Here is a 23,727-nt window from a genome sequence, read left to right on the forward strand (position 1 = left end):
TTCTGTGTTTTTTGTTGTTGTTTTTTGTGGATTTGAAAGAATGTGACTAATTCCACTGGTTTAACTGGGTGGAGTTGTCTTTTCCAATCATGTTCGTTTGATGAGCTTTAATGAAGTGTTGATAAGATTAATGTCTGTGGTGTCTACAGCTGCGGGAGAGGGAGCGGGCCAGAATCAACCTAAAAAAAAAGTCTTGAATTCTTTAATTTAAAGTACATAGCGAGTGGTTAATTTCTAAGACTTAAGAGTTGCCATCCTTTGTACTGTTGGTTTCTATGGTCATATTTGATTGTGTAAAAAAATCTCTGTAAAGTTGAGATTTCTTGAGAATCCTGATGTCAGGGGAGATTTTGTTTGCAGGTTCCCGACTTGAATGTGTACGTTTTGAAAGGTGATTCCCACATATTGATTCCCACCCGCTTCTGTCAATTACTGTCGTTTATCTCAATACAAGATCAGTGTGGTTTGATTATACCGGTATGTTCTGTGCTTTACAGTGAAAAGGCTCCAGATCTTATCATAGACTAAACAGTTGATGTTTAGTTACACAGGGCCATGTCAGCACCCTCCTGACCCACATTCATCCAAGGGTGACATAGGGTAAATAGACCTGTGATTCAGCACTTAACTCAGACATGACAGCGGCGAAACGTCTAGACCTACACACTGATATTTTGTGTAATTCTGCACATAGCCTAGAACCCAGATTTTGGCTGGATCAATTGAACATTTCATTTATTTGTATTATAAGCGTACTTACAAAATAATAATTTAAAAAAGTGTTTCATGTTTTTGTCCACAACTCGTTTAGTTCCACTTATCCTGGCTCATTGGTGTAATAGTCATCGCTATAGCCCTATAGTTTTGTTAATTTGTGTAATAATTATTTTGTAATTCTTATTTTAATTTGTTAAATAATATAGGTCAATTAGGATTACCAAAATTATTCCTATTTACTAAATGCCAGAATAATAAGAAAAGGATTTTCTTTTAGACAATTTTTCATTACTTTCTTCAAAGTCAGAAGTTTACATTTCATTAGTATTTGGTACCATTTGGTACCAAATACTAAAGAATGACTTGGGTCAAACATTTTGGATATCCTTCCACATGCTTCTCACAATAGTTTGCAGGAATTTTGATCCATTCCTTCTGACAGAACTGGTGTAACAGCCGAGTTTGTAGGCCACCTTACTCGCACGTGCCTTTTCAGGTCTGCCCGTACATATTTAATAGGATTGAGATCAGGGCTTTGTGACGGCCCCTCCAAAACACTAACTTCGTTATCCTTAAGTCACTTTGTAACCAGTTTGGCTGTATGCTTTTGGCCATTGTCCATCTGGACGACACATTTGTGCCCAAGCTTTAACTTCCTGATGTCTTGAGATGTTGTTTCAATATTTACACATAATGTTCTTTCCTCATGATGACATTTTGTGAAGTGCACAGTCCCCTGCAGCAAAACGACACCACAACATGATGCTGCCACCCCCGTATTTCACAGTTGGGATTGTGTTCTCAGGCTTGCAAGCTTCCCCCTTTTTCCTCCAAATGTAGCGATGCTCATTATGACCAAACAGCTCAATTTTAGTTTTGTCAGACCACAAGGAATTTCTCTAAAAATGAAGGTCTTTGTACCTGTGTTCATTTACAAACTGTAATTTGGCTTTTTTATGTTTCTTGGGGAGTGATGGCTTCTTTCTGGCAGAGTGGCGTTTCAGCCAGTGTCGGCACAGGCTCATTTCACTGTGGATAATGACCCACTGTTGACACTAATGACACCAGCTTCAGCAGCATCTTCACAAGGTCTTTTGCTTTTGTTCTTGGGTTGATCTGCACATTTCAGACCAAATCACGTTCATCTCTGGACAGAACCCATCTCATTCCTGAGCGGTGTGATGCTGGACATTCCCATGGTGTTCATACTTGTGTATAATTGTTTGAGCAGATGAATGTGGCACCTTTAGGGATCTGAAAGTTGCACCCAATGATGTACCAGACTTGTTTAAGTCCATAATTCTCTTTCTAGTATTTTGGCTAATTTCCTTTGAAATGATGATGTCACACACAGCAGTTTGTTTTCAGGTGTGCCTTCAAATTCATCCACAGGTGTGTCTCTAATTAACTCAAATGTTGTAAATAAACCTGTCAGAAGCTTCCACAGAGATGACATCATTTGGTTTTCCCCAAATTGCTTAAAAGAAGAGTAATCCTACCATATGTAAACATCTGACTGAAAAAATCTTTCTCATTATTCTGGCATTTAGCAAACAGAAGTAATTTTGGTAATCCTAATTGACCTAAAACAGGAAAAGTTTAATCAGATGGACACAATGATTCATCTGTGGGAGCTGGAATCACACTGCCAACCTGTGGTTAGTGGATCTGACCGCTAAACTAATGATGTTTTTATGTTCAGAGCGGGATTAGGACTACCACCCTTCAGTGGACACTTTACCAACTGAGCTACTGTGGCCTAACTGATACTTTACACAGTGCAGAGTATACAGTACCACTTAAGTGCTCCTATACCACATTTGGCATGATAAGATGGTGTCAACCACATTTCCAGAGCTGAATGTGTCAAATATTGTTCACTTTACTATTTTGTTTATTGACAATGCAAAATAAAACATATCAAAAGGTAATGTGAACAGGAAGTGGAAAAAAACCCACAACAAGCAACAGTATGTTATCTTTTTTTCCTTCTTTTTTTAAAGCTTGAAAAGCATTGAGCTTGTGTCAAATGAGAGACAGAACACACCCTCCCCATGCAGCGTATAAACCATGAGCACAGCCAGAGCAGAGGAGCAGAGGGAGTCACAATCAGAGAGACAACATGGTTTTGGTGAGTAGACAACTTCTTAAACAGTGATGCCAACATGCACACTATTTTTATGTAAGGAGTGACTTTGGTCCATTAGAATCCTCTACACATTGCAATAGAGAATAGACGTATTATGTGGGGCTCTGCAGGTGAATTATGTCCTCAAAATGTAAAACTAAAGTCTTATCAAACCTTACTTCATAGAGGGATGTTAATAGTATGCACGAACCTTTTGTGTGCTATGTACTATAAATGAAATGTGTTAAAAGTGAAAATGCAGAATGTAAAACTTCTCATGTTAAAAATTTGACTTATTTAGTTGAATATTTACTTTTAACCTTTTCTTCTTTCAACACTTTTGTTTATTTATTCAATTAGGGCTGCAACTAACAATGACTTTAGTTATTAATTACTCGAGTTGCTTATTACTATTTTACATTTTGGACCTTTTTTGTATATTTTTTTTACTGTATGACATAATAAGCTCTGAAGGCATATAATAAAAATCACAAAATGTTCTTTTATTCCCATTTTGATTTAAAACACATGCCTAAAGACCTTTAATACCAAGGAATCCACCATTAGAGTCGTTAAAGTTCAAGTAATTATTAACAATCATTAAACCAGTATTTTTCGTATTGTATTGTAGTATTACTTTGATCATTAACCTACATTTCTCTCCCCTGTTGTGTGTCTGCGTAGTTATTCAGGGCTGTATTGCTGCTGGCTCTGCTCGCTGCTCTTCACTGCACAAAATCTCAGAGCATCAAGACCAAAGTTAACAGACGAGGAAAAGGTCGCACCGTGAAGCTGATCCTGGACCCCTCCCTCTCCTCACATCTCTTCTCAGACCCCCCAGTGTCCTCCAGCAACACGGCCAACCTGTCAGTGTCTCCATGGGTCTACAGGTAGGACCCTTTGTGTATCCCACCCTCTACTGCAGGGTTTCAGATGCAGTGGTGGGAGGAAACAAAGTAAAAGTAGTAAAAACTGTACTTATTAAGTTATTTTATTTTATTTATTTTTTTCGTATCTTTACTTTCCTTAAGTAAATTTTACAATGGATACTTTTAACTTTTACTTCACTACATTTGAGAGCATCTGTAACAGGATTGAAAAATAAAAAGTACTTTTCATATGATTTGAGGGTTACCATGTACATAGTACCGTAACTTCTTGACTAAAGTTTTTGAGTTTAAGTTTGGCTTTGAGCAAACAAAAATAAATGCACAAAATTCAAACAAAAAATTTATAAATGAATTTGTATACTTGTACTTTTAGAGTAAGATGACATCACATCATTCTATATTAAATACAGATGGGGGCAGCTTAAATTCATATTGTTGAAATGCAGATTTTTGAGGGTTTTGTTGTGATACAGGGAGTTCTTGGATCTAGTCAAAAATAGAAATGATCAGGTTCAACATTTGTGCATTTACCTTTTGAATAATTCATGACAAAGTACGAGTAAGCAAAGTAAGCAATAAGAAAATTTGGCTATTGAGCCAAATTTCTACAATATGAGTGTCAGGATCTCAAGATTTTAGCCAATTTTGTGGAACAAAAAACAAAGTATCGGATTATAAACAAGATTAGAAAAGGACAACACTGGGTCAAAACCAACAGGTGTAAACCACATGGGCGAGGAGTAATCAAGGTCTGTAGTCGTTATGAATTATCATCACTACAACAGTTCTGTTTAGCTGTGCAAACGACTGAAAGGTTTTTATTCTGCAATCTTCTCCTTTAATGGTAATTTTATGATGACAAAAGAAACATGGACTGATGTACTTTTATTAGACATAGTAAAGTGACAGGAAAGTATTTGAGAAGTGGCAGGAAATTTTTTTGTAAAATAATGGGAAAGTTCTTAAACTGAGCAAGACAGTGTTTAAAGAGTGCGAGAGAGTTTTTAAAGGGTGCAAACGAGTGGGTGAGAGAGTTGCAGATTGGGTGATTATTTATGTTTTGATTTGTGTGATTTTAATGTCTTTTTTATTCTGTAAAGCACTTTGAATTACCTTGTGTACGAATTGTGCTATACAAATAAACTTGCCTTGCCACTAACAGCTGCAGGTCCACCCAGGACAGGAACGGCAAGTTTATTTGTACAGCACAATTAGTACAGAAAGAACAGTAATTAAAGTGCTTTACAGAATAAGAAAAACATTAACATCACAATACAAACAAATGAAAACATAAATAATTATCATAAAATTAATATTAAAAGAGAAGAGTGCAGAAAAAAAAAACCTTTCAGTCATATGCACAGCTAAACAAAACTGTTTTGAGCCTGGATTCAAACATTGTCAAAGTAGAGGCCTGTCTCACATCTTCAGGACGACTGTTCTAGGTTTTCGCTGCATTAAACTGAAATGCTGATTCCCCATGTTTAGTCCTGACTCTGTGCACCAGCAGGAGGCCGGTCCCTGAAGTCCTCAGAGGTTAATATGGTTCATATGGCACTAACATGTCAGAGATGTATTTGGTGCTAAGACATGGAGAGACTTGTTCACAAGCAGAGCTGCTAAAGACACTGACACTGTCCTGCTCTCACTGTGTCAAGGCCCTGAAACTGGCCATGGCAACAGCTCTGTTAGACTTTGTATTTTATTTTTTATTCTGTAGAATGGTATGGCAAGTCTCCTGGATCTAAATGTTAGGGAATGATAATTGCCTTCCAGAGAAAAAGCCCAGATCACAGCTCTAGAATTATTCATGCAAGGCTCATAACTAACTGGCATGGTGTTTGACTATGACCTAAATAAACACTGATGCCATTACAACAAAAATGCCAGTAACAAATCTAACTTGTATCATTCCTTTATTTAGAGTTTTTAATCTTCGCTTTTATTTGCTTGTTTTACAATCTGTTGGCTAAGGATAAGGATAAATCAGATGCTATAAATGTCCTGTGGAGCCAGTCTGCAAATCCAGATGCATATTAGGCCACCATGACCACATCTTTAAACAGTAGTTCTCCCCAATGCCCTCTAGGAGGTGCTATAAGGCCCCCATAGGAAGTGACAGGTACTAACAGTCCTTTATTGCAGCTGTCATCAAGCTTTTAAGTGAATTTAATAATAATAATAATGATGATGATGATGATGATGATGATGATGATGATGATGATGATAATGACGACGACAACAACAACAACAACAATAATAATAATACATAACACTTGTATAGCACTTTTCATGACACTCAAAGACGCTTCACAAAATTTAAGGCAGACAAAACACAAATGAAAGAAATAGAGAAAAAAAAAGGAGATGCAGTTATTTGAACGTAGTCTTGAAGAGTCGGAGTCTTCAGGGCTTTTCTGAAGATGGTGAACATGGATGAGTCTCAGATGTGGTTGGGCAGGGACTTCCAGAGGGTGAGAGCAGCAGCAGAGAAGGCCCCGTAGACCTAACCCTTATCACTGTTTTATTCATTCCTACACCTTATCGTGCATTTTGACAACAGCAATTTAGCTTTTGCACTTTACCTCAGAAGAACCCTGTGTTTGTATCTACCTACTGAATTCACACTGGCAAATGTGAAAGTGGCTGCGGTTACATGCACATTCTAAACCTGATTATTATGCGATTTAAAAAAAAAGATAAGACAACAGCAAAATCATCAAGTTTCTTTCTGATCATAGTCCCTCAGATTACTCAGATCAGATTCAGTGGTTTGCAGGGCATTTAAATAATCTTAAATGTCTCAAAATCAGATGTTGGCGTGTGAACCTACCTATTGTATTGTCACTACTTGTATTTATTGTACTGGTTGTGTTTTTTACTGTTCTGAGCTACATCTATGATCTGATTTGCCCTGTAAGACAAATTCAGTTATCTGATTCTGATAGTTTGTCAGGTTGAGTTTTATCACTAACAGATCAAATTCTCGTCAATCAACTTTTTTTATTGACCTACTGTTTGAACTGTTTCTGTAGTTCAAATCAACAACTTTTACAGGCGACTACTGTTGTACTTTTGAGATATCCCTGAATGGGCAAAAGTCCTCAAAATATCACATATTAAACAAGACGTGTTGGACAATCAATCAATCAATCAACGTTTATTTATAGAGCACTTTACAACACTCAAGGTGACCAAAGTGCTTTCCAGTAAAATCAAATTAAAACAAGTTAAAATCATACTAAAACAGTAAAATAGGAGAATAAAATAGAATAAAGTACATTAATATAACAAATTATAAATAATGATAATGTATCACAACATACTAAGTGTTGAAAGCCAGTCTGAATAAATATGTTTTAAGCCTGGATTTAAAAAGACCAAAGTCAGTAATGGTGCGCATATCAGGAGGCAATTTGTTCCAGAGTTTGGGCCCAGCCACAGAGACGCCCGATCACCCCAGTGTTTGTATTTAGTTTTCAGAACTTCCAAAAGGAGTTGATTAGATGACCTCAAGGCCCGGTTTGGATTTTGGACCACAAACAGTTCAGCCAGATAGGGCGGGGCGAGGCCATTAAGAACTTTAAAAACAAAAAGTAACATTTTTAAATCAAAAAGAAAAATCTAAAATCTAAAAGAAACAGGAAGCCAATGGAGCGAATAAAGGACTGGGGTGATGTGTTGGCGTCTGGATGTGTTGGTTAAAAATCTTGCTGCAGCATTCTGCACAAGTTGGAGGCGCCCCAAGGACGACTGAGAGACACCAACATAAAGTGAGTTACAATAATCTATTCTAGAGCTAATAAAAGCATGAATCGTTTTCTCAAGATCATTGCGATTTAAAAATGGCTTAACTTTTGTTAAAAGACGCAGTTGAAAAAAGCTTGCTCTGACCACACTGTCAATTTGTTTATCAAATTTAAAAGTGTTGTCAAGAATGACCCCGAGATTTTTAGCAGTTGGTCTGAGCCTTGAGGTCAGTGAGCCAAGATTTAAGGGGGCAGAATCACCAAACAAAATATATTCTGTTTTTTCTTCATTTAAGTGCAGAAAATTTTGTCCTAACCACAACTTGATATCTGCATTACAAGACTCTACGAAGTATGAATGGAACAAAATATTATCTCTTTTTCCATTTATTTCCATTCAAATCCTCTATTGTAAATATCTTTTGCATTGCATGTCACTCCTCATAGCTTTACTCAATTTCTGCAAACTACATTTACATTTCTACATTTATTCTGGGTGTTTGTGTTGTGCAGAGAGGATTGTGACCCATCCCGGGTGCCTCAGTGTCTGTACGAAGCAAAATGCCTGACCGCTGGCTGTGTGAACCCCGAGACCGGCCAAGAGGACCTGTCTCTGGAGGCCAAACCCATCCTGTACCAGATCGTGGTCCTGCACAGGTACTGGGCCACCATTATATAGGTCAAAAATGTCACAAAATCACATGTTTTTAACCATATTAGAATGAAAACCAGACCTTTTAAAATTGATATAAAAAACCCAACTATTTAAAGCCTTAATAAAGCATGACAAAAGCCTTAAAGGGCCCATATTACGCTGTTTTCTGATCTATGTTATAATGTTATTTCATCATCACAAACAGACCTGGAGTTGTGTTTTGCTTCATTCACATGTTTAACACATAAACCCTGCATATTTCGGCTGAGTTCTTCTCTCAAACTGGAAACACTGTGTTCCACCTTGCGATTTCTCTATGAACTAAAGGAAAAATGTAGCTGTTAACTTGAAAACTACCACTTCATGACATCACAAGGTGGAACTGACCATTCTGAGCTTTGGAGATATAGACAAACTAATAAGAAAGGATTACTCGAACATATGTGAATGAAACAAAACACAACTGCAGGTACATTTTTGAGGAGGTAACAGCATTATAACATGTCTTAAACCTTACAAGAGTCAATTTCGTGTAATATAGAAGCTTTAAACTTTTTGTTCATTATGGTTAATAAGAATGATTCAGCCTTAGTTAACTGTGTTCAATATGAATCAATTCTTTCGTCTGTTTTATTTTGGCTCATTAAGGCATAGTTATTTTAGTATAAAACTATTGTACTAAGGCATTTTCAGTCAGAGAATAAATCAAAATACCTTTACCAATACCATGACCCTCTCTCTACTGTATAAACATCAATGATCATTAATGTTCATTACAGAAAATGAGATTTTGACCTAGACCTGTCACGATAATTAGGATATATGAAAGCTGGAACAATATATTTTGGGGCTCAATATTTATCGTGTGTACTGTTTCTTTACAGTGTAGTTATTATTTATGTAACATGAAAAGATTTGAGCTGTAGAGAGTTGAGTAAACGAATATGTCTTTTAATGATGCTGTATATTTAAACATGATCTTACTGGGATTATCCTGCTTTATTGTTATTGTGTGAGTGGCATAAAGTAGTTTCAATATGATCGTTCATCGCAGTATCTATCTGTGGCAATATACCGTGCTTCATAATGTGTTATAGTGACAGGCCTATTGTTACTACAGTAGTTACAGTTATTATTTTGTTCACATAATGGTAACTCTAAAACAAAAAAGAAAATGAGTAACACAACTTAAAAGTGCAGTTTAGACATTATTGCTTGGATTTTAGTATCATTTTTCTCACATTGTACAAATTGCAATGCAAATTTTTGCTTTTTATTCCTGATGTATTCCCCTCACTTCACTTTCAGAGTCCAGCGCAAAAAGAAAGTGGCTCGAGGCAGGACGTCCCCACAGGATTTCGACAGGGACAAGAAGAGGTACGACTTCAGACTGAGCACGAAGGTGGTGACTGTGGGCTGCACGTGCATGAGGCCCATCGTGCACACGCAGAACTGATCAGGCCTGGGACAAGACAACGGTGCCGCCCTTGTGGACAGAGTCTTTAATGCTTTTGCACTTTTAGCGTTATTATTAGACTATTTATAAAAGCAGAGCATTTTACATATAATATAACTTTAGGTTCTATTTGGATGCTAAATACTGTGACTTTTTTTAATTTATCATTTAATTTTGTAATGGAATTTCAAAATATCTTTGGTCCAGTTTGGCTTTGTACAGGGACCTTTCTTCATATCAGTTGTTACTGTATTTTATTTCATCAACAACAATACCAGACCAAAAGCTAAAGCCTGTTTTTCATGTTGTAACAATGTGTTTAGCATAAGGAAGTGAAATGCTGCCCTCTACAGGTTGCATCAAAATTTTGGATTTAAAGGATGTGAAATATGCCATTTAGATTTGTTCTCAAAATGTATTAAAAAAAAAAAGATTTAACTAATTTCTCTACCTGACCTTTAACTTGGTCAATCAGGATACTCGGATATTGTAATGTCGTAAAGTGCGTTGTCAGAGATGAGCTTCTGAAATGCATCTCGACTACAGCAAAAACAATAAAGATTATTATAGAGTTGTGTTTAAGTAATAAACAGAGAATCGTGAGACTTGAATCAAGTTGCTTTTACTGACCATGCCAAAACAATTACAGTCAATCGCCTTTAGACAAACAGCAGATACAGACAGAGCGTTATATTAAACCCACAAAAATCCTCCATACACGGCTCCTAAAGTCAGTATGACTCAGCCAACCTTTCACTATTAGAAATCATACAATCACAGTCACATGCCAAAGCAGAGGAGCTGTCCCAGTTTCACCGTCCAGGTTATAGGCGCCATTTTGAGTACTTTTTACCGATCAAATGATGTAATATTCTAGTTCGTTGCTATAACTAGGATGCTAATTTTCCATCACTCCTAAAAGCCCCATGGATATTCTGAACGTTCAGGATTTTGTGTCTGCCTTCAGTGTTTGCATATGTGCTTATGACTTGTGCTTAGTGACAAAAAGAGTGCAAACCGTGCCCTAAAATCCTAAACATGCCACTATTTGACACCTACACTTACGGTCTAAAGTCCTTCAGAGCCAGGCTACCCCGGAAACAACAGAATGAAGCAGTACATTTGTGCAAAAAAACCCCAAAAAACTCCATAAGCTTTCTTGCATTTTCTTGTGTCGTTAACTGATTAATAAAACACAAAATACAATTCGTCAAGATACAACAAAACAAAAGAAACAGTGCAAGAGTGCGAGAGTTTAAAGTTCACATAAATTATATAAGGATCAGATAGATACAAAGAAATTAGTGCTTGTGAAACTAAAGACTAAAGTTTGCTAAAGGTACAGGATGTAACTTTTCTCGTGAAGCCTCCTCGTCTCCATTGAGATGTATTTGCTTAACCTGGAATGTTCCACAGTACGACATTAAAAAGCGGTGCACCCCGGCCAAATTACGGTTCATATCTGTTCAGAGAAGACCCAGCTCACAGTGAGAATACGTGCTTTTCAAGGTATTTTTTGAGCAATAAAAACTGAGCAAAGACAACAACTTGTTTAATGCCAAACTGTCGATCTCCATGGAGACAGGCAGGTGTCAGATGCCAAGTTACATAGAGCACCTTTAACAGACTCAAAGTAGTTAATGATGATTCATAAAATGCGTTTACAAGTCAGACTTCCTGTGTAATATGAGTCAAACTGTAGGAAGAGATGCACATGATCGTCTCTATGGTTTTAAGTTTCAATACGTTTCAATACTAACAAGGCCAATTGTCCATTGCATTATATGACTCTTGACTCTATGACTTTGTTTTATTGTCATTTCAATTGTGAAGAAATTTCACAATGATTTGACACAAACTGATTGAGGCAAGTAAGTATGATAAAAATAATTTGATGGATTCAGAAGTTTTTTTTGTCAATGCCACTAAGGGAATTCTGTTTTTTTTGTTTTGTTTTTATGTTTTTTTAAATTAAATCCTCAGTGGATTTTTTGTTGGAAAATAAAATCATTATCAACCTTACACTTTTGTTCTGAACACATCTGATCACTGGCAAACACGAACTGTCTAAAATATTAACATTCATTGTGATTTCTTTTACAATTTTAGTACAATTTTTTCCAGCATTTTTTCCCTTGCCAAACAAAAGCATGAAAGAGCACCCTCCCTCATCCTTTAAAAACACACATTTTTGGCGTAGTTTTGTACAGCTTACTCATTAACATACATCAAATATCAAAAATTCTTGATTTTTTTTGTTGTTTTTTTTTTGTCATGACTGTTTTGGATTTTCTTTTTGAATGAATCCCCGGGCCCTCCCCTTTTGTTTCGCTCCTGTCGTCTGTCTCTCTCTCCTCAGGTCTACCGACAGGCCTCCTCTTTCAGCTCCTTGTTCTTCCTCACTTCCTCTGCGTGTTTGTCCTGCCAAGAACACACACAACATGCTGCGCGTTAGCATTTTAGAATTGATTAACATTTATGAGAGAGAAGATGCTGATTACAACCTCAAATGAGATATTATTATGGGAAAATGAAAGTTCAAAGGGCAGTGGTCTTTGCAAACCTCCCTTAGCATCACTTTGTTTTGTTAGTGTATGTACCTTCTCCTGCAGCCTCTCCAACATGGCCGCCAGCAGAGCCTCGCGGTTCTCCTTGTTGGCCTCCATCTTCTGCTCTAGCTTCTCCTTGGCGTGCTTGATGAAGTTGTTGTTCTCCTCGAAGGCCTTCTGGATCACCTCACGCTCGTGCTCCCTCTTTTCTGCCAAATGTTTCCTCAGCTCCGCCTCTTGGATCTACAGAGGGATTGCAGGTTCAAACTCATGTTAATGGAGAAATATTATGCTAATTCTGGACTTTATGGACAATTTTGCAATAAAATTTAACATTTAAAGGTACATTTAAAGGTACTTAAAGGTACACTATGGACCTTTTCATATGGGGGATCTGCCACTTGCTTGTCTCCATGGAAATATTATTGTTGGAATTAAACTTGCAATATTAAATTATATGTGATATACATACTCCCAACTGGAAAAAGTTTATAAAATTACACTTGAAAAATAATCAACATTTTAATTATTTCGTCCATCAGTCAATCACATCTCCTCCAAACTGTAATGGTAAATTGTAGCCACAAGCGTCTTGGGGTAGTGTGGCTGTAAATCTGCGCTTTCACCCCCTCTGACAGTGAGCGTAGTTCGTATCTATTTGCCAATGTCCTTTGATAAAACTTATGAATTTAACAACAGACCTAAAAAAATATCTGGAACAAATCTTTGAATACCACTACTTTGACTGAATATATAATGTAATATACATAGTGCAGCATAGAGGTGAATTAAAGGTGCATTATGTAAGTTTTCTTGCTCTTCTCCATAGCAATGTAGTTGCTTTGCCTAGAATATTCTACAGTTTTGCAAGCCGATGACGCCCCCAGACCAAGTTAAAGGTCATGTCAGATCTATTTAAGCAATAAAAACACTTTTAATATGAATTAATGGAAGATTACTATGTTTAATGTCATACAGTGGGGCATTTCCGATGAAGCTAAAACATCTCCACGGAGACACGCAAATCACCAGTGGCATAGTGCATCTTTAAGCAGATCTGTATAATTTCCTATGTTTTGAATGATCCCTGATTGTTTTAAAAGCCATTAGAATCAGATTGGAGGTTGTTTTTAGCTGAGTGCTGATTGACGGACACACTCCTCTCTGTTCTGTGCTCCAGTGAATACAACCTTTGTGCGCTCTCATCTCCCTTTCATCTCGCCTGCTCCCTTGTCTCCTATCTCCTGTGTCCTACCTCCTTTCCTCTTTCCTCTCCTCTCTTTTTTCCTCTCATCTCTCCTATCCTCTTTCTCTGATCTCTCTTCAGATCCTCGCAGCTCCTGATAAATCACCGTGGCTACAAAGGCTGCTGTTGGTCCTTGACAAAGCCCTAATGAACCACACGTAGCACAGTTTGTCTTTGCACCTGGTTCACATTACAACGGAAACACAACTTGGAGTCTTTTCAATGTGTTGCACTTCAGCCAATAGCAAGAGATTTTTATTGCCACAAAATTAGCCACAAAAATTTGCACTATATTTCAGTTCTATAGCTGTGAGAGTTTCATTTTCCTTTTTTTTTGACAACATATATAGGACTTTTTACCTTTCAAAAGATAGAATATTCTGTTTTAAATTGTTAATTGCTATGCCAACAGTCCTAATGTTTCATCATTCTGAAACCCATGGGAAAATTTGATTGTACAACTAGATTCCCAATAATTGTTAATTAATAATTGTTCATTTCCACAGCAACAGTCCTAATTTCATACTTCTTAAACCCCTGGATAGTTAAATGATATACTGGTGGTGTCTTTTAGAGCTTATATAGTTCTTAGTTCCCTGTGTAAGTTGCGTACCCTCCTTCTCTCCTCAGCAGCCTCCAGTTTCTTCTGAATTTCCTCAAGGGAGGGGTCTCTGCGCTGGGGCATGGAGGTGTTGAGTTCGGGGGCCCCGTCGAAGGAGGGGGGCTTCAGGATCACCTCAAAGGCCTGTCCTGACGCGCGCTTGTTCAGCTCGATCACCTCCACATCTTTGATACTGCACCAGCCGAGGTCCACCGCATCTGAGCACAGGTAAACACAGACATTATTTCAATTACCACGATAAAAACACAGCACTCACACTCAGAACATTTCACTATATACTCTAAAAACATGCTTTGACTCCTCACCATGAGTAACCCTTCCTGTATTTTAAACAGTATTTGTTTATGTAAACCTACAAATGCATGTATTCACCACTGTTCTTCCACATGACTTACCCTCTGCTTTGTATGTGTTCTTCTCGATCTGTGGGTTGAAGCAGGAGCAGAACAGAGACACCAGGGGGAGCTCTTTCACCTTCTCTTTGTAGGCTGAGAACACACATACACAGGTCACACTCTGTAACCTCAAACTAAACCAGGAGACAGCACAAACGCACAGGACACAGGGCCAATGGGACACAGAGTTCTGAGATCTTAACAGCGGTGTGAGTTTATTTTGTCATGTTGGGGCTGGACAAACAAGGACTATAGAGAATAAATATAAACAAGGATGGGAAAACAATGACAGGGTAGGCTATATGGTGAAGATGATGTTCCCAGGTCTGACCCTATAGCGTTTTTTTCCTGGTTTATTCCACTTTAATAGTTAGATTTAAGCCTGAAAGTGGGATTAAGAGTTGGTAGAGACATTCAATAGATTTTCAGAACTGGCAATGAGTCACACATATACTGTAAAACCAAATTATTTTAAGTCAGCTTCCCATAAAATCCAGTTAAGATCTCATCTGACATTAATTTTGAAATAAACTCATTGCTCATCACCAAAATGAATCACTCAAAATTGGATTGGATACAGCCGAAATGAATAGGAATCTGGTTTCGGTATGGTTCAGGTTTGTATTATTTGTGCAGCCGAGTAGAAAAGAACCGGCGTTTACTGTACCTGCCAGCGTCATCTTGTCACTGTGTCAGGGGTCGCTGCAGGAACTCACCTTCACTCTGTCGAAAAACACAGGAATCTCATTAAGCACCATAAGAAACAGCACATTTAAAAGGTCACACACTGCAGAGACAGCACAGGTCTAAGCAATTATATACCCCCTGCTACTACAGTTTATACCACTGCTACTATATTGGTAGTACTCCTAGATCCACAGTATACGTCTGTACACGAAAGGCTGACACAATATTGCAATACATACAGTCACATTTAATATTACAGTGAAAGTGATGTTTGTTCTCCAGTTCATTATTGGTTCATTATTGGTTCAACTCTCACTCAAAGGTGCACTGTGTAACATTTCTGGTTGGGGGTCTGCTGCCATGGAGATATTATTGTTTGACCTGGTTATGGCATTAAAACTATCTATCCTGCATTTAATTCAAATTCAATTACTTACATTTTTATACCTCAAAAAATGCATTACCGCTGTGAACAGGGTCACCTCTCCACAGATCTAACCTGTAACTTGTAAGGTGGCAGACCCTCCACCAGAAAAGCCACATATTGTCGTTGACTGAGTGCGCTACATGACCTACTACTTTTGCAAGGCAGGGCATCTGGCTTTCACGTTTCACTAGTAGTAAACTTTGGATGTGTGAAGTAGCAGTTTTTCAGTTCACTTTTTCATCGTAATTGACAGTGGAACCTTTGCCGTGCTGCAATGAGGACGGCGTCAGGAGTAAATCTGAGAAGAGCAGAGGAGGTATAAATAACAGAAGGACACTCAGAAAGAAGAGAACCCAGGACTCACAATGTACTGCAGTAAACTGAGAGATTCAACCACGGAGAGATTTATGTCAGAAATCAAGTGTGCAGTGTTCATCTAATGCATATTCAGCAGGATTTCAGAAGCAGAAACAAGTGTAAAAGAGGGAGAGAAAAGGAGACAAAGGGAGCGAGAGACAGAGGGAGGGGGAGGGAGAGAGAACGAGAGTGGGAGAGCAGACAAAGGGGGGGGAGAAATGGAAAAAGAGAGAGGAAGAGAGAGAAAGGGAGGGAGAGAAGACAAAGGGGGGAGATGAAGAGAAAAAGAGAGGGAGAGATAGGCAGAGAGAGAGAGGAAGAGAGAGAAAGAGGGAGGGAGAGCAGACAAAGGGGAGAGAGAGGAGAGAAAGAGAGAAGGAGAGGGAGAGAGAGGGAGAGAGAGAGGAGTAGAGCAGTAGAGCGAGAGAGGTAGAACGTGGGGTGTGGGAGAGAGAAGGAGAGTGAGGGAGGGGGGGATAGAAAGAATGGGAGAAAGAGGGAGTGGAAGAGAGAGAGAGAGAGAGAGAGAGAGAGAGAGAGAGAGAGAGAGAGAGAGAGAGAGAGAGAGAGAGAGAGAGAGAGAGAGAGAGAGAGAGAGAGAGAGAGAGAGAGACAGAGAGAGAGAGAGACAGAGAGACAGAGAGACAGAGAGACAGAGAGACAGAGAGACAGAGAGACAGAGAGACAGAGAGACAGAGAGACAGAGAGACAGAGAAGGAGACAGAGAAGGAGACAGAGAAGGAGACAGAGAAGGAGACAGAGAAGGAGACAGAGAAGGAGACAGAGAAGGAGACAGAGAGAAAGAGAGAGAGCGAGAGAGAGAGATAAGCACATGCAAATGGCCGGAGCAGACACCACCTGTTCTCACTCCACACGTCTGTCAGACTGCTCTCATCCAGCCATAGATGAATGATTTTTTTTTTTTTTATCAGTACTTTTATCGTATTACTGTTGTATTCCAAAATATTTTACAGGGTTTTAGACCTGCTGTTTTTGTTCCATTTGGTTTCAGTCAACCTGTGAGGAACAAGGACCATTCTCCTGATCTGAGCATTGACCCTGCATAGTCAAAAACACTTGTGTATCTCATTTAATATAGTAAATTTTGAGAATTAAACAGGAATGATTAAAAACTAGGGTGACATTGGCCTTATTTGAGCAACTTGGTTTTTTTTTGAGTCCCTACATAGACATGAGAAAGCAAATCAGGCTTAATTTTATTGAGTTTCACAATAAAGTCATCTCATACTATGTAACCCCAACAGACAAGGACCATGTTTGGCCTGTGGTTAATAATACTGAATTTAGATGCTGTTACAGATTCACAAAACCTGTTTATTGACTCGTTTTAAAAAAAATATAATTAAATAAATGTAATATCATGATTTGGAGTAGTACCACAAACTACCACAAACACAAACTCATTCAGAAAAAAACAAAACAAAACACAAAACGCAAAATTCTCCCAGCATCGGCAACAGCTTTCTTCCAAATTGCGGTGTTGCCTGCCTTATAACTTCTTAATAAACACATTTAATTAGGTTTGCCAGCATGAGGATCGTGTTCACAGCTGCCTTTTCCCTTTGGCCCTGAACGCTCCGAAACCCTCTGCCTGCTTGGGATCAGTATCACAGCATTAGCAGGAGGTTTAACTGCATTAAGAGTTTCACTGGAACTGAAACTCCGATTTCCTGCAGCTCGACTGGCTCCTGAAGTGGTCCTAATGTAATCAACACCAAAGCAGCGGACGACCCAAATGAAACAGCCACCTCCTCCGTATTTATGGGAGATTTTAATGACGATGTTAGCTCGTGTAGCGCTACTGCTAGTGTCACTTTGTTAAAGCTCGGTGCTTTTTAATGCTGTTGCCAGGAAACACTGTGTCACCGTGTCCTGACTAGTGGTCTGTGTGAAAATGTGATGGCCCTCTATAGCCTGTTTTTTTAGGTATTGTTTGATTTCTTTGTAAGTTTTTTGTTCAGTCCTAGGATTGCAGCTGCAGAACCACCCTACATGTTCTTTATGATAGACTTTTGGAGGGTCCTTCTCCTGCATTGGGCCCTGGGTAAACAAGTTGTATTGGAAAACAGTGTCTCTTTGCAAAAACATGTCTTTGATCTATTAATTCTCAAATACATACAGGACAATACGGACTACACTCATCCCACACGCCATACAACTTTACAAAAACTCACCCTTACGCATCTACGTGTCTAGAATAAAAATAAAAAAGCCTCCAACATTATATCCTTTGTTTCGGACCATAAAGATGCAACTTACAATGCACTATGGGATTGACTTTGGTTGCCAAGTCACACCCAAGCATCTCTCCCTGCACCACACTCCTCCTCAAAAACATACCTGGAGTTGTGTTTTGTTTCACTCACATATGTTTAACACAAACCCATACGTATTATACCCATACTTAACGTGTTTTTAAACTCGACACACACTTTCATTTCAATCATTTAGATAATTCCAGTCCTGCAGTTGTCAATCTCTACCAAACAAAAGGTGAAATGTAGCTGTTAACTTGAAAACGACTGCTGCACGACATCACAATAATAACAGATTAGCGTGTGAATGAAGCAAAACACGACTTCACGTATGTTTTTGAAGAAGTTACAACATTCTAACATGGTTTCAAGCTCACAAGAGTCAATTTTGTGATAATCAGCTCCACCTAAACCACTTTTTATGCCACATTATACACTGAGTGGGCGTTAAAATCATTTCATTCTCTCTGTCTTTATTCCAAGGTCTAAAATGTTTGCAACCTGCTCTCTTATTTGCATGTCGTCTATAGGAGTGTTTGCCTGCATTGTGTGTGCAGTACCGAGGAGAGTGACATTGACAGTGTGCTAACGAGGCAGCTCCAAATGCGACACACATACTCATTATTCACCTGACCACTGACTCTCTGCTCCTCGGAGACCCCCAAGGACACGAGAGCTCCTGCAAGGCCATACTAATGAAATACAATGTGATTTAAAGGCTACATGCATAAATAAGGGCTTGTCTATTGAGATAACTATGTTCCCACTTTGCTTAGATGTTCCACAATATGGCATAATGCCTGTCTATCACCACGGAGACAAACATCACCACCAGGCCAAGTTACCGGTCTGATCTGCGGAGAGGAAACCCTGCTCACAATAAGAAATCATGCTTTCTACGTACTTTTTAGCAATAGAGATAACTATGGATGACTATGTTCTGGCTTTGCGTAGATGTTCCACAATATGGCGTCAATGCTATATATCACCATGGAGACAAACAACACCACCAGGCCAAGTTACTGGTCTGATCCGTGGAGAGGAAAGATTGCTCACTATAAAAACAAAAATAAAATCATGATTTCTACGTATTTTTTAACTATAAAAATAAGTGCAAAATAGATAAGCAAAGCAAAACAGTTTCCATGGAGACAAGCAAGTGGCAGACCTCACAACAGAAAAGTTACATAGTGCACCTTTAAGCTAGCTATTATGATTGTCTGAGTTGTTACTGGTAATGGAAGCTGGGAACTTGAAAATCATCACATTGCAGTTATATTAACCTACATTACATTAGCTTAAATCTGTGGAGTGCAAAATATACAAAATAATATCTGACTAGCGGTTTAAACCCTTGTTGGACAATGCTGTGTTACTGTAAATAAAATAAACTGCTATGTTTTTAAGTGATGCTAAACATGATGCAATAATCCAGTTATCAGTTTGGATGAATATAAATCAATGCTCTGGATACACAGTTTTCATAGCTGTTAGCATGTTTCTGCACTGACTGTCGGAGCCACCCAGGCACAGATCAATGCCAGCGTCCTGCAGCACTCGGGAGGAGAGAGAGAGAAAGAGAGAGTGTGGAGTGAGAGAGGGGGAGGAGGGGGGTAGCGGCGCCTCTCTATGGGAACATTAGGGTCGTTTTAAGGGGAAACTGCATGTGCTGCTGATGCTGAGCTGGAGTCAGGACTTTACTGTCTGATGATGGTATTCATAGAGAAAGTCCCATGTGATCACTGTCCTCTATTTGTCAGATATTAGCCTCAACACAGTGGTATCAGTTTAGGTGTGGTGAGGTGGTTAAATTGCCATGATCCAAGCTAGGCAACACACAGTTAATGCTGGTATACTAATAAAAATGCTAAACTATGTGAAGTGTGAAATCAGCTATACAGAGAAGACTATGAATGCCCAGAGATTATAAACTGAGTTGGAACCTGTGTACATCATCAGTTCAAATAAACAGCGTATTGTTAGAAACACCATTCTAGATGAACTGCACTGAATTGGCGCATGGTTAAATTGCACATGAAGCAAAACTATGTAATATATGTAAATAAGTTCAAACTCAACTGGGTCAGCACAGACTGGGTTGGGTTCAAATTCCCAAATCAGTGCAAAAATAGTAAAGCAGTTCAAGTGTCATGAGACCAGCATGACAATACACCTTATATTTGATTGTAATAGTGTTTGTGTATGTTTCTGTCTTCATATCAGAGATGCCACTGTCCAATATGTCCACTTAAAATGATTACGCTTTAGTTTATACTTTAGTGAAGTTGGTTGTCGTACACAGGTGATATTGAAGTAACACATGGTGATAAGTTCATTTAGGTAAATTTAGAGAAAAAATATTACACAGCAGATGCTACATATTTATTTGAACTTTAAAGGTTCCCAAGACAGGCCAGCTAACTCTGCACAGTGACAACAAGCGCAGTCTTCAAAGCCTACATTTTACCAATAACAAAATGCATAAAAACATAAAAACATGTTAAGAAGGAGTTGATTAGTTATTACTCAAGAATAGCCAGATATATAGACAAAATATTATAGAGCGTTTCGAAGACTCATTGCTTAGTAGTGCAGGTGCCCATAGACATGAGTTCAAACATATCAGACTGTTCTTATATTATTTTTTCCCTGTTATGTCACAGCAGCACACACTTCACCAGCACATGAGCTATATAATTCAGTGCACACATGGACAATCAATAATAGATTACACATTTGTGGGTACACCCCGTTCTCTCGTGCTATGCTCCTCTCTCTCACCTTTCCGCACCTAAGACTCTTAACATAGAGTTACATAACCAAAGCTAGCCCTGCACGCTAATATCATATGGTCATATATTTACATCTATATGTAGGTACTTAGACGTGTACTCACCCCCTCTGGCTCTCTGCGTCTGCTGCTGAGGATGGAGCTGGAGGCGGCAGTCGCTACGGTAACCCTCGTCTGGATGCTCGGATACAGGCGCCGGGCAACAGCATCAGCAACAACCAGAGACACGGCGTGCATGACATCACCAAGGAGGCAGCTGATTGGACAGAGGGAGTGCCAGCCTGTGGGGTGAGTGGCCAATTAGAGGGGGGAGGGAGGAAAAGGGGCGGGTCCAGCGGTCTTTGTGTGATGCGGCAGGGTGGGGGCCCGTCTGGGGAAGTGCCGCTGTGCATGGGGTGGTTAGGAGTGGTTAAGAAATAGAAATAAGTTTGGATATGAAGTTTGCACCTGTATTTTAATATTGTTGTCAAATATTATGATGAGGTAAAAGTGGTAGTCAGCTATTGTGTAGAGAGTTTAAAATGTGTGTGTGATCATTATAACCTGAACAATCAAGTAAGCTAAAGTATCCATGGGTTTGATGAAACATTAGCAGCGTAACCATAGTGATTAACAATTCAAAACTAAATATTATATCTTTTGAAGGGGGAAAAGTCCTCAAAATGGCTCCTTTAACCAGGAAGCTGTAACTGCTGCTTTCAGAACACAGGTTCGAGAGTAAGATCAACGATAGCAAAATGGTGCACTACTTTTGACAACATCACGCAAAAATATCCAGATTTATGTTACTGAAAAACTTACTCACACTGCCATTTGTGAAATATCCTGGGATCATGTTGGATTCTTGTAAAACATATAGATCTGTCATATTGGCTTTATATTGTCCTTTCTTTCTCTCTTTCATTCTGTCTTTCCTCCTCTCTCTCTCTCTCTACAGGGGGCCCGCTGAGAATCACAGGGACATTTAATAATTCAAACTCACACAGTGACAACAAGAAGCAGGGTCTTTATACAGGCAGCTCGTAACACTGAGAATGAGGGGAATGCAGGTTTTTGGATCTCATTTTAATAACCTTGTACATGTTTGATTTGATTTAGTAGACAATGATACCTGCACACCTCTTAAAACCATTGCAAGATTGGAATATATCTTTAGATTTCAGTAAACAAGTGCAGTCTATGTTAACATTACATTTACAAGCAATCCTAAGCAATGGGAGCCCTGCAGACTTCCAACAAATGCATCCTTAAGTACTTCTCCATGCTCACAGGTAGTTTATGTGCAAATCATGATAAAACATAACTGAGGTGCACTTATGATGAAAAAGACAAAAATACAAAACCCCGAAAGTTCAGTTATTATTACAAAATGTGTGCTATACCCCATCTTGGAAAATTGCACTCGGAGCACAGATCTTAAATTGTACTTTATTTGAATGATAAAGGCTTTTCTGGAATATATTAAAGTGAAATATTCTTTTTAACTGTGATATGATTTTGTTTTCTTTCCTCATGTTTAATTCATCTGCTCCCAGTGCTCCCTCTTTCTCTCCCCAGAGTAGCTCCTTCTCCGCTCTTCTGTTCAGTCTTTTCTCCCAAATTCCATCATTTCCCTCTTTGTTCTCCTGAACCAGCTCACTGTTTAAAGCGCGTTCTCTGCAGGGCTGGTGCTTGCTTTTTGGGGGCCCTAAGCACAATAACTTAAGAGGGGACCCTACACTGCCAAAATGCTTAGAAATATCATCCCTTCAGTCCATGCCCATGCACACATTTTACAAGCAACTAAATGATGGCTTGCGGTTTGAATCCTGCTCTCAACATGAACATCATTGGTTGTGTGGTCAGATGCACCCTGTGGGTCAGATTCCAGAGCTCGCAGATGAATGCTGTTGTTGTGTCCTTGGGCAAGACACTTAACCCACTTTGCCCCCAGTGTCTGCGTACACTGGTTTATGAATATGTGTGAGGATGGGTGAGTGTTTCCTGATGTAAAGTGCTTTGAGTGCCTAGAAGTTGGAAAAGCTCTGTATAAAAATGTGACCACTACTTAAAACAATACAAAAAAGACAATTATTTGAATCACCAAAATAAACTGACTTGTACTTATATTTCAGTATTGCCATCTCAAACTAAAGACATTTACCTGACTACATGAAATATGTTAAAATTATTTAGAATTACATGAATTAGAATGATGCTTTTAGGCCTCCCTTGTGGTGGGTGGAGCCATATATATGCTAATTAATGGTACATGCTCTGCAGGGTTGGTGCATTGGTATCAAAGGGGTTGAATGAGTTGTCAGGGTATTAATTTAGCAGTAAGTTACTAAGCCTGAATCATTCTTAATAAACTATTTGTTCATTATAATTTAAACCTTTTCTTATTGCTTTATTAAGGATAATTAAGGTGAAAAAGTAGGTTGCCCATTGCTAGCCGTTAGAAAAGAACAACACTGTATGAAATGTATGCATAAGGAACTTCATACTTCATAGACTGCCAGAATATCTCACTTGCTTGTTAATCATTGATACGGGAACATGTAATACCAGATCACATGACTGTATAAGTCCAAGGATTGGCCACACCAGAGCTGAGATGGGAAAAAAGGCTTGCCTCACAAAAAGGGAATGTATATCAAGGACAAGCAAAACAGGATACTTTGGTGCCACAAATGCAATTTAATAATCTGGTAACAAACTTTTATACTTTCATTAATTCTCTTTAATGTTTTAAATGGACTTGTATAATTATTTGTTTTGTTTTTTGTTGCATTTTGAACAG

At 38.6% G+C, this 23,727-nt stretch overlaps 2 protein-coding genes across 2 annotated transcripts; one reads left to right on the forward strand and one right to left on the reverse strand.

The window, feature by feature from the left end:
- The first annotated feature begins 2,773 nt into the window (after positions 1 to 2,773).
- On the forward strand, positions 2,774 to 10,105 carry il17a/f3 (interleukin 17a/f3). The gene is made up of 4 exons (XM_033990637.2): positions 2,774 to 2,848; positions 3,530 to 3,735; positions 7,998 to 8,141; positions 9,448 to 10,105. Exons 1-4 carry the CDS (start codon positions 2,840 to 2,842, stop codon positions 9,593 to 9,595), a joined length of 507 nt encoding a protein of 168 aa, XP_033846528.1. The 5' UTR covers positions 2,774 to 2,839; the 3' UTR covers positions 9,596 to 10,105.
- A 96-nt stretch (positions 10,106 to 10,201) lies between these two features.
- stmn4 (stathmin-like 4) lies at positions 10,202 to 21,138 on the reverse strand. The gene is made up of 6 exons (XM_033990932.2): positions 21,051 to 21,138; positions 15,075 to 15,130; positions 14,408 to 14,500; positions 14,004 to 14,209; positions 12,196 to 12,387; positions 10,202 to 12,016 (listed from the first exon to the last, which is right to left on the reverse strand). Exons 2-6 carry the CDS (start codon positions 15,085 to 15,087, stop codon positions 11,957 to 11,959), a joined length of 564 nt encoding a protein of 187 aa, XP_033846823.1. The 5' UTR covers positions 15,088 to 15,130; positions 21,051 to 21,138; the 3' UTR covers positions 10,202 to 11,956.
- Between the last annotated feature and the right edge of the window lie 2,589 nt (positions 21,139 to 23,727).

Source organism: Periophthalmus magnuspinnatus, chromosome 24 (assembly GCF_009829125.3).
Source record: "Periophthalmus magnuspinnatus isolate fPerMag1 chromosome 24, fPerMag1.2.pri, whole genome shotgun sequence".
NCBI lineage: Eukaryota > Metazoa > Chordata > Actinopteri > Gobiiformes > Gobiidae > Periophthalmus > Periophthalmus magnuspinnatus.

Excerpts from the sequence above, each read along its gene's own strand:
- il17a/f3 (XM_033990637.2), top strand. Across the intron at positions 3,736-7,997 it reads GTGTCTCCATGGGTCTACAG|AGAGGATTGTGACCCATCCC; the intron begins GTAGGACCCTTT and ends TGTGTTGTGCAG. Across the intron at positions 8,142-9,447 it reads CAGATCGTGGTCCTGCACAG|AGTCCAGCGCAAAAAGAAAG; the intron begins GTACTGGGCCAC and ends CTTCACTTTCAG.
- stmn4 (XM_033990932.2), bottom strand. Across the intron at positions 12,388-14,003 it reads CTGCTGAGGAGAGAAGGAGG|ATCCAAGAGGCGGAGCTGAG; the intron begins GTACGCAACTTA and ends ATCCCTCTGTAG. Across the intron at positions 12,017-12,195 it reads TGGAGAGGCTGCAGGAGAAG|GACAAACACGCAGAGGAAGT; the intron begins GTACATACACTA and ends TGTTCTTGGCAG.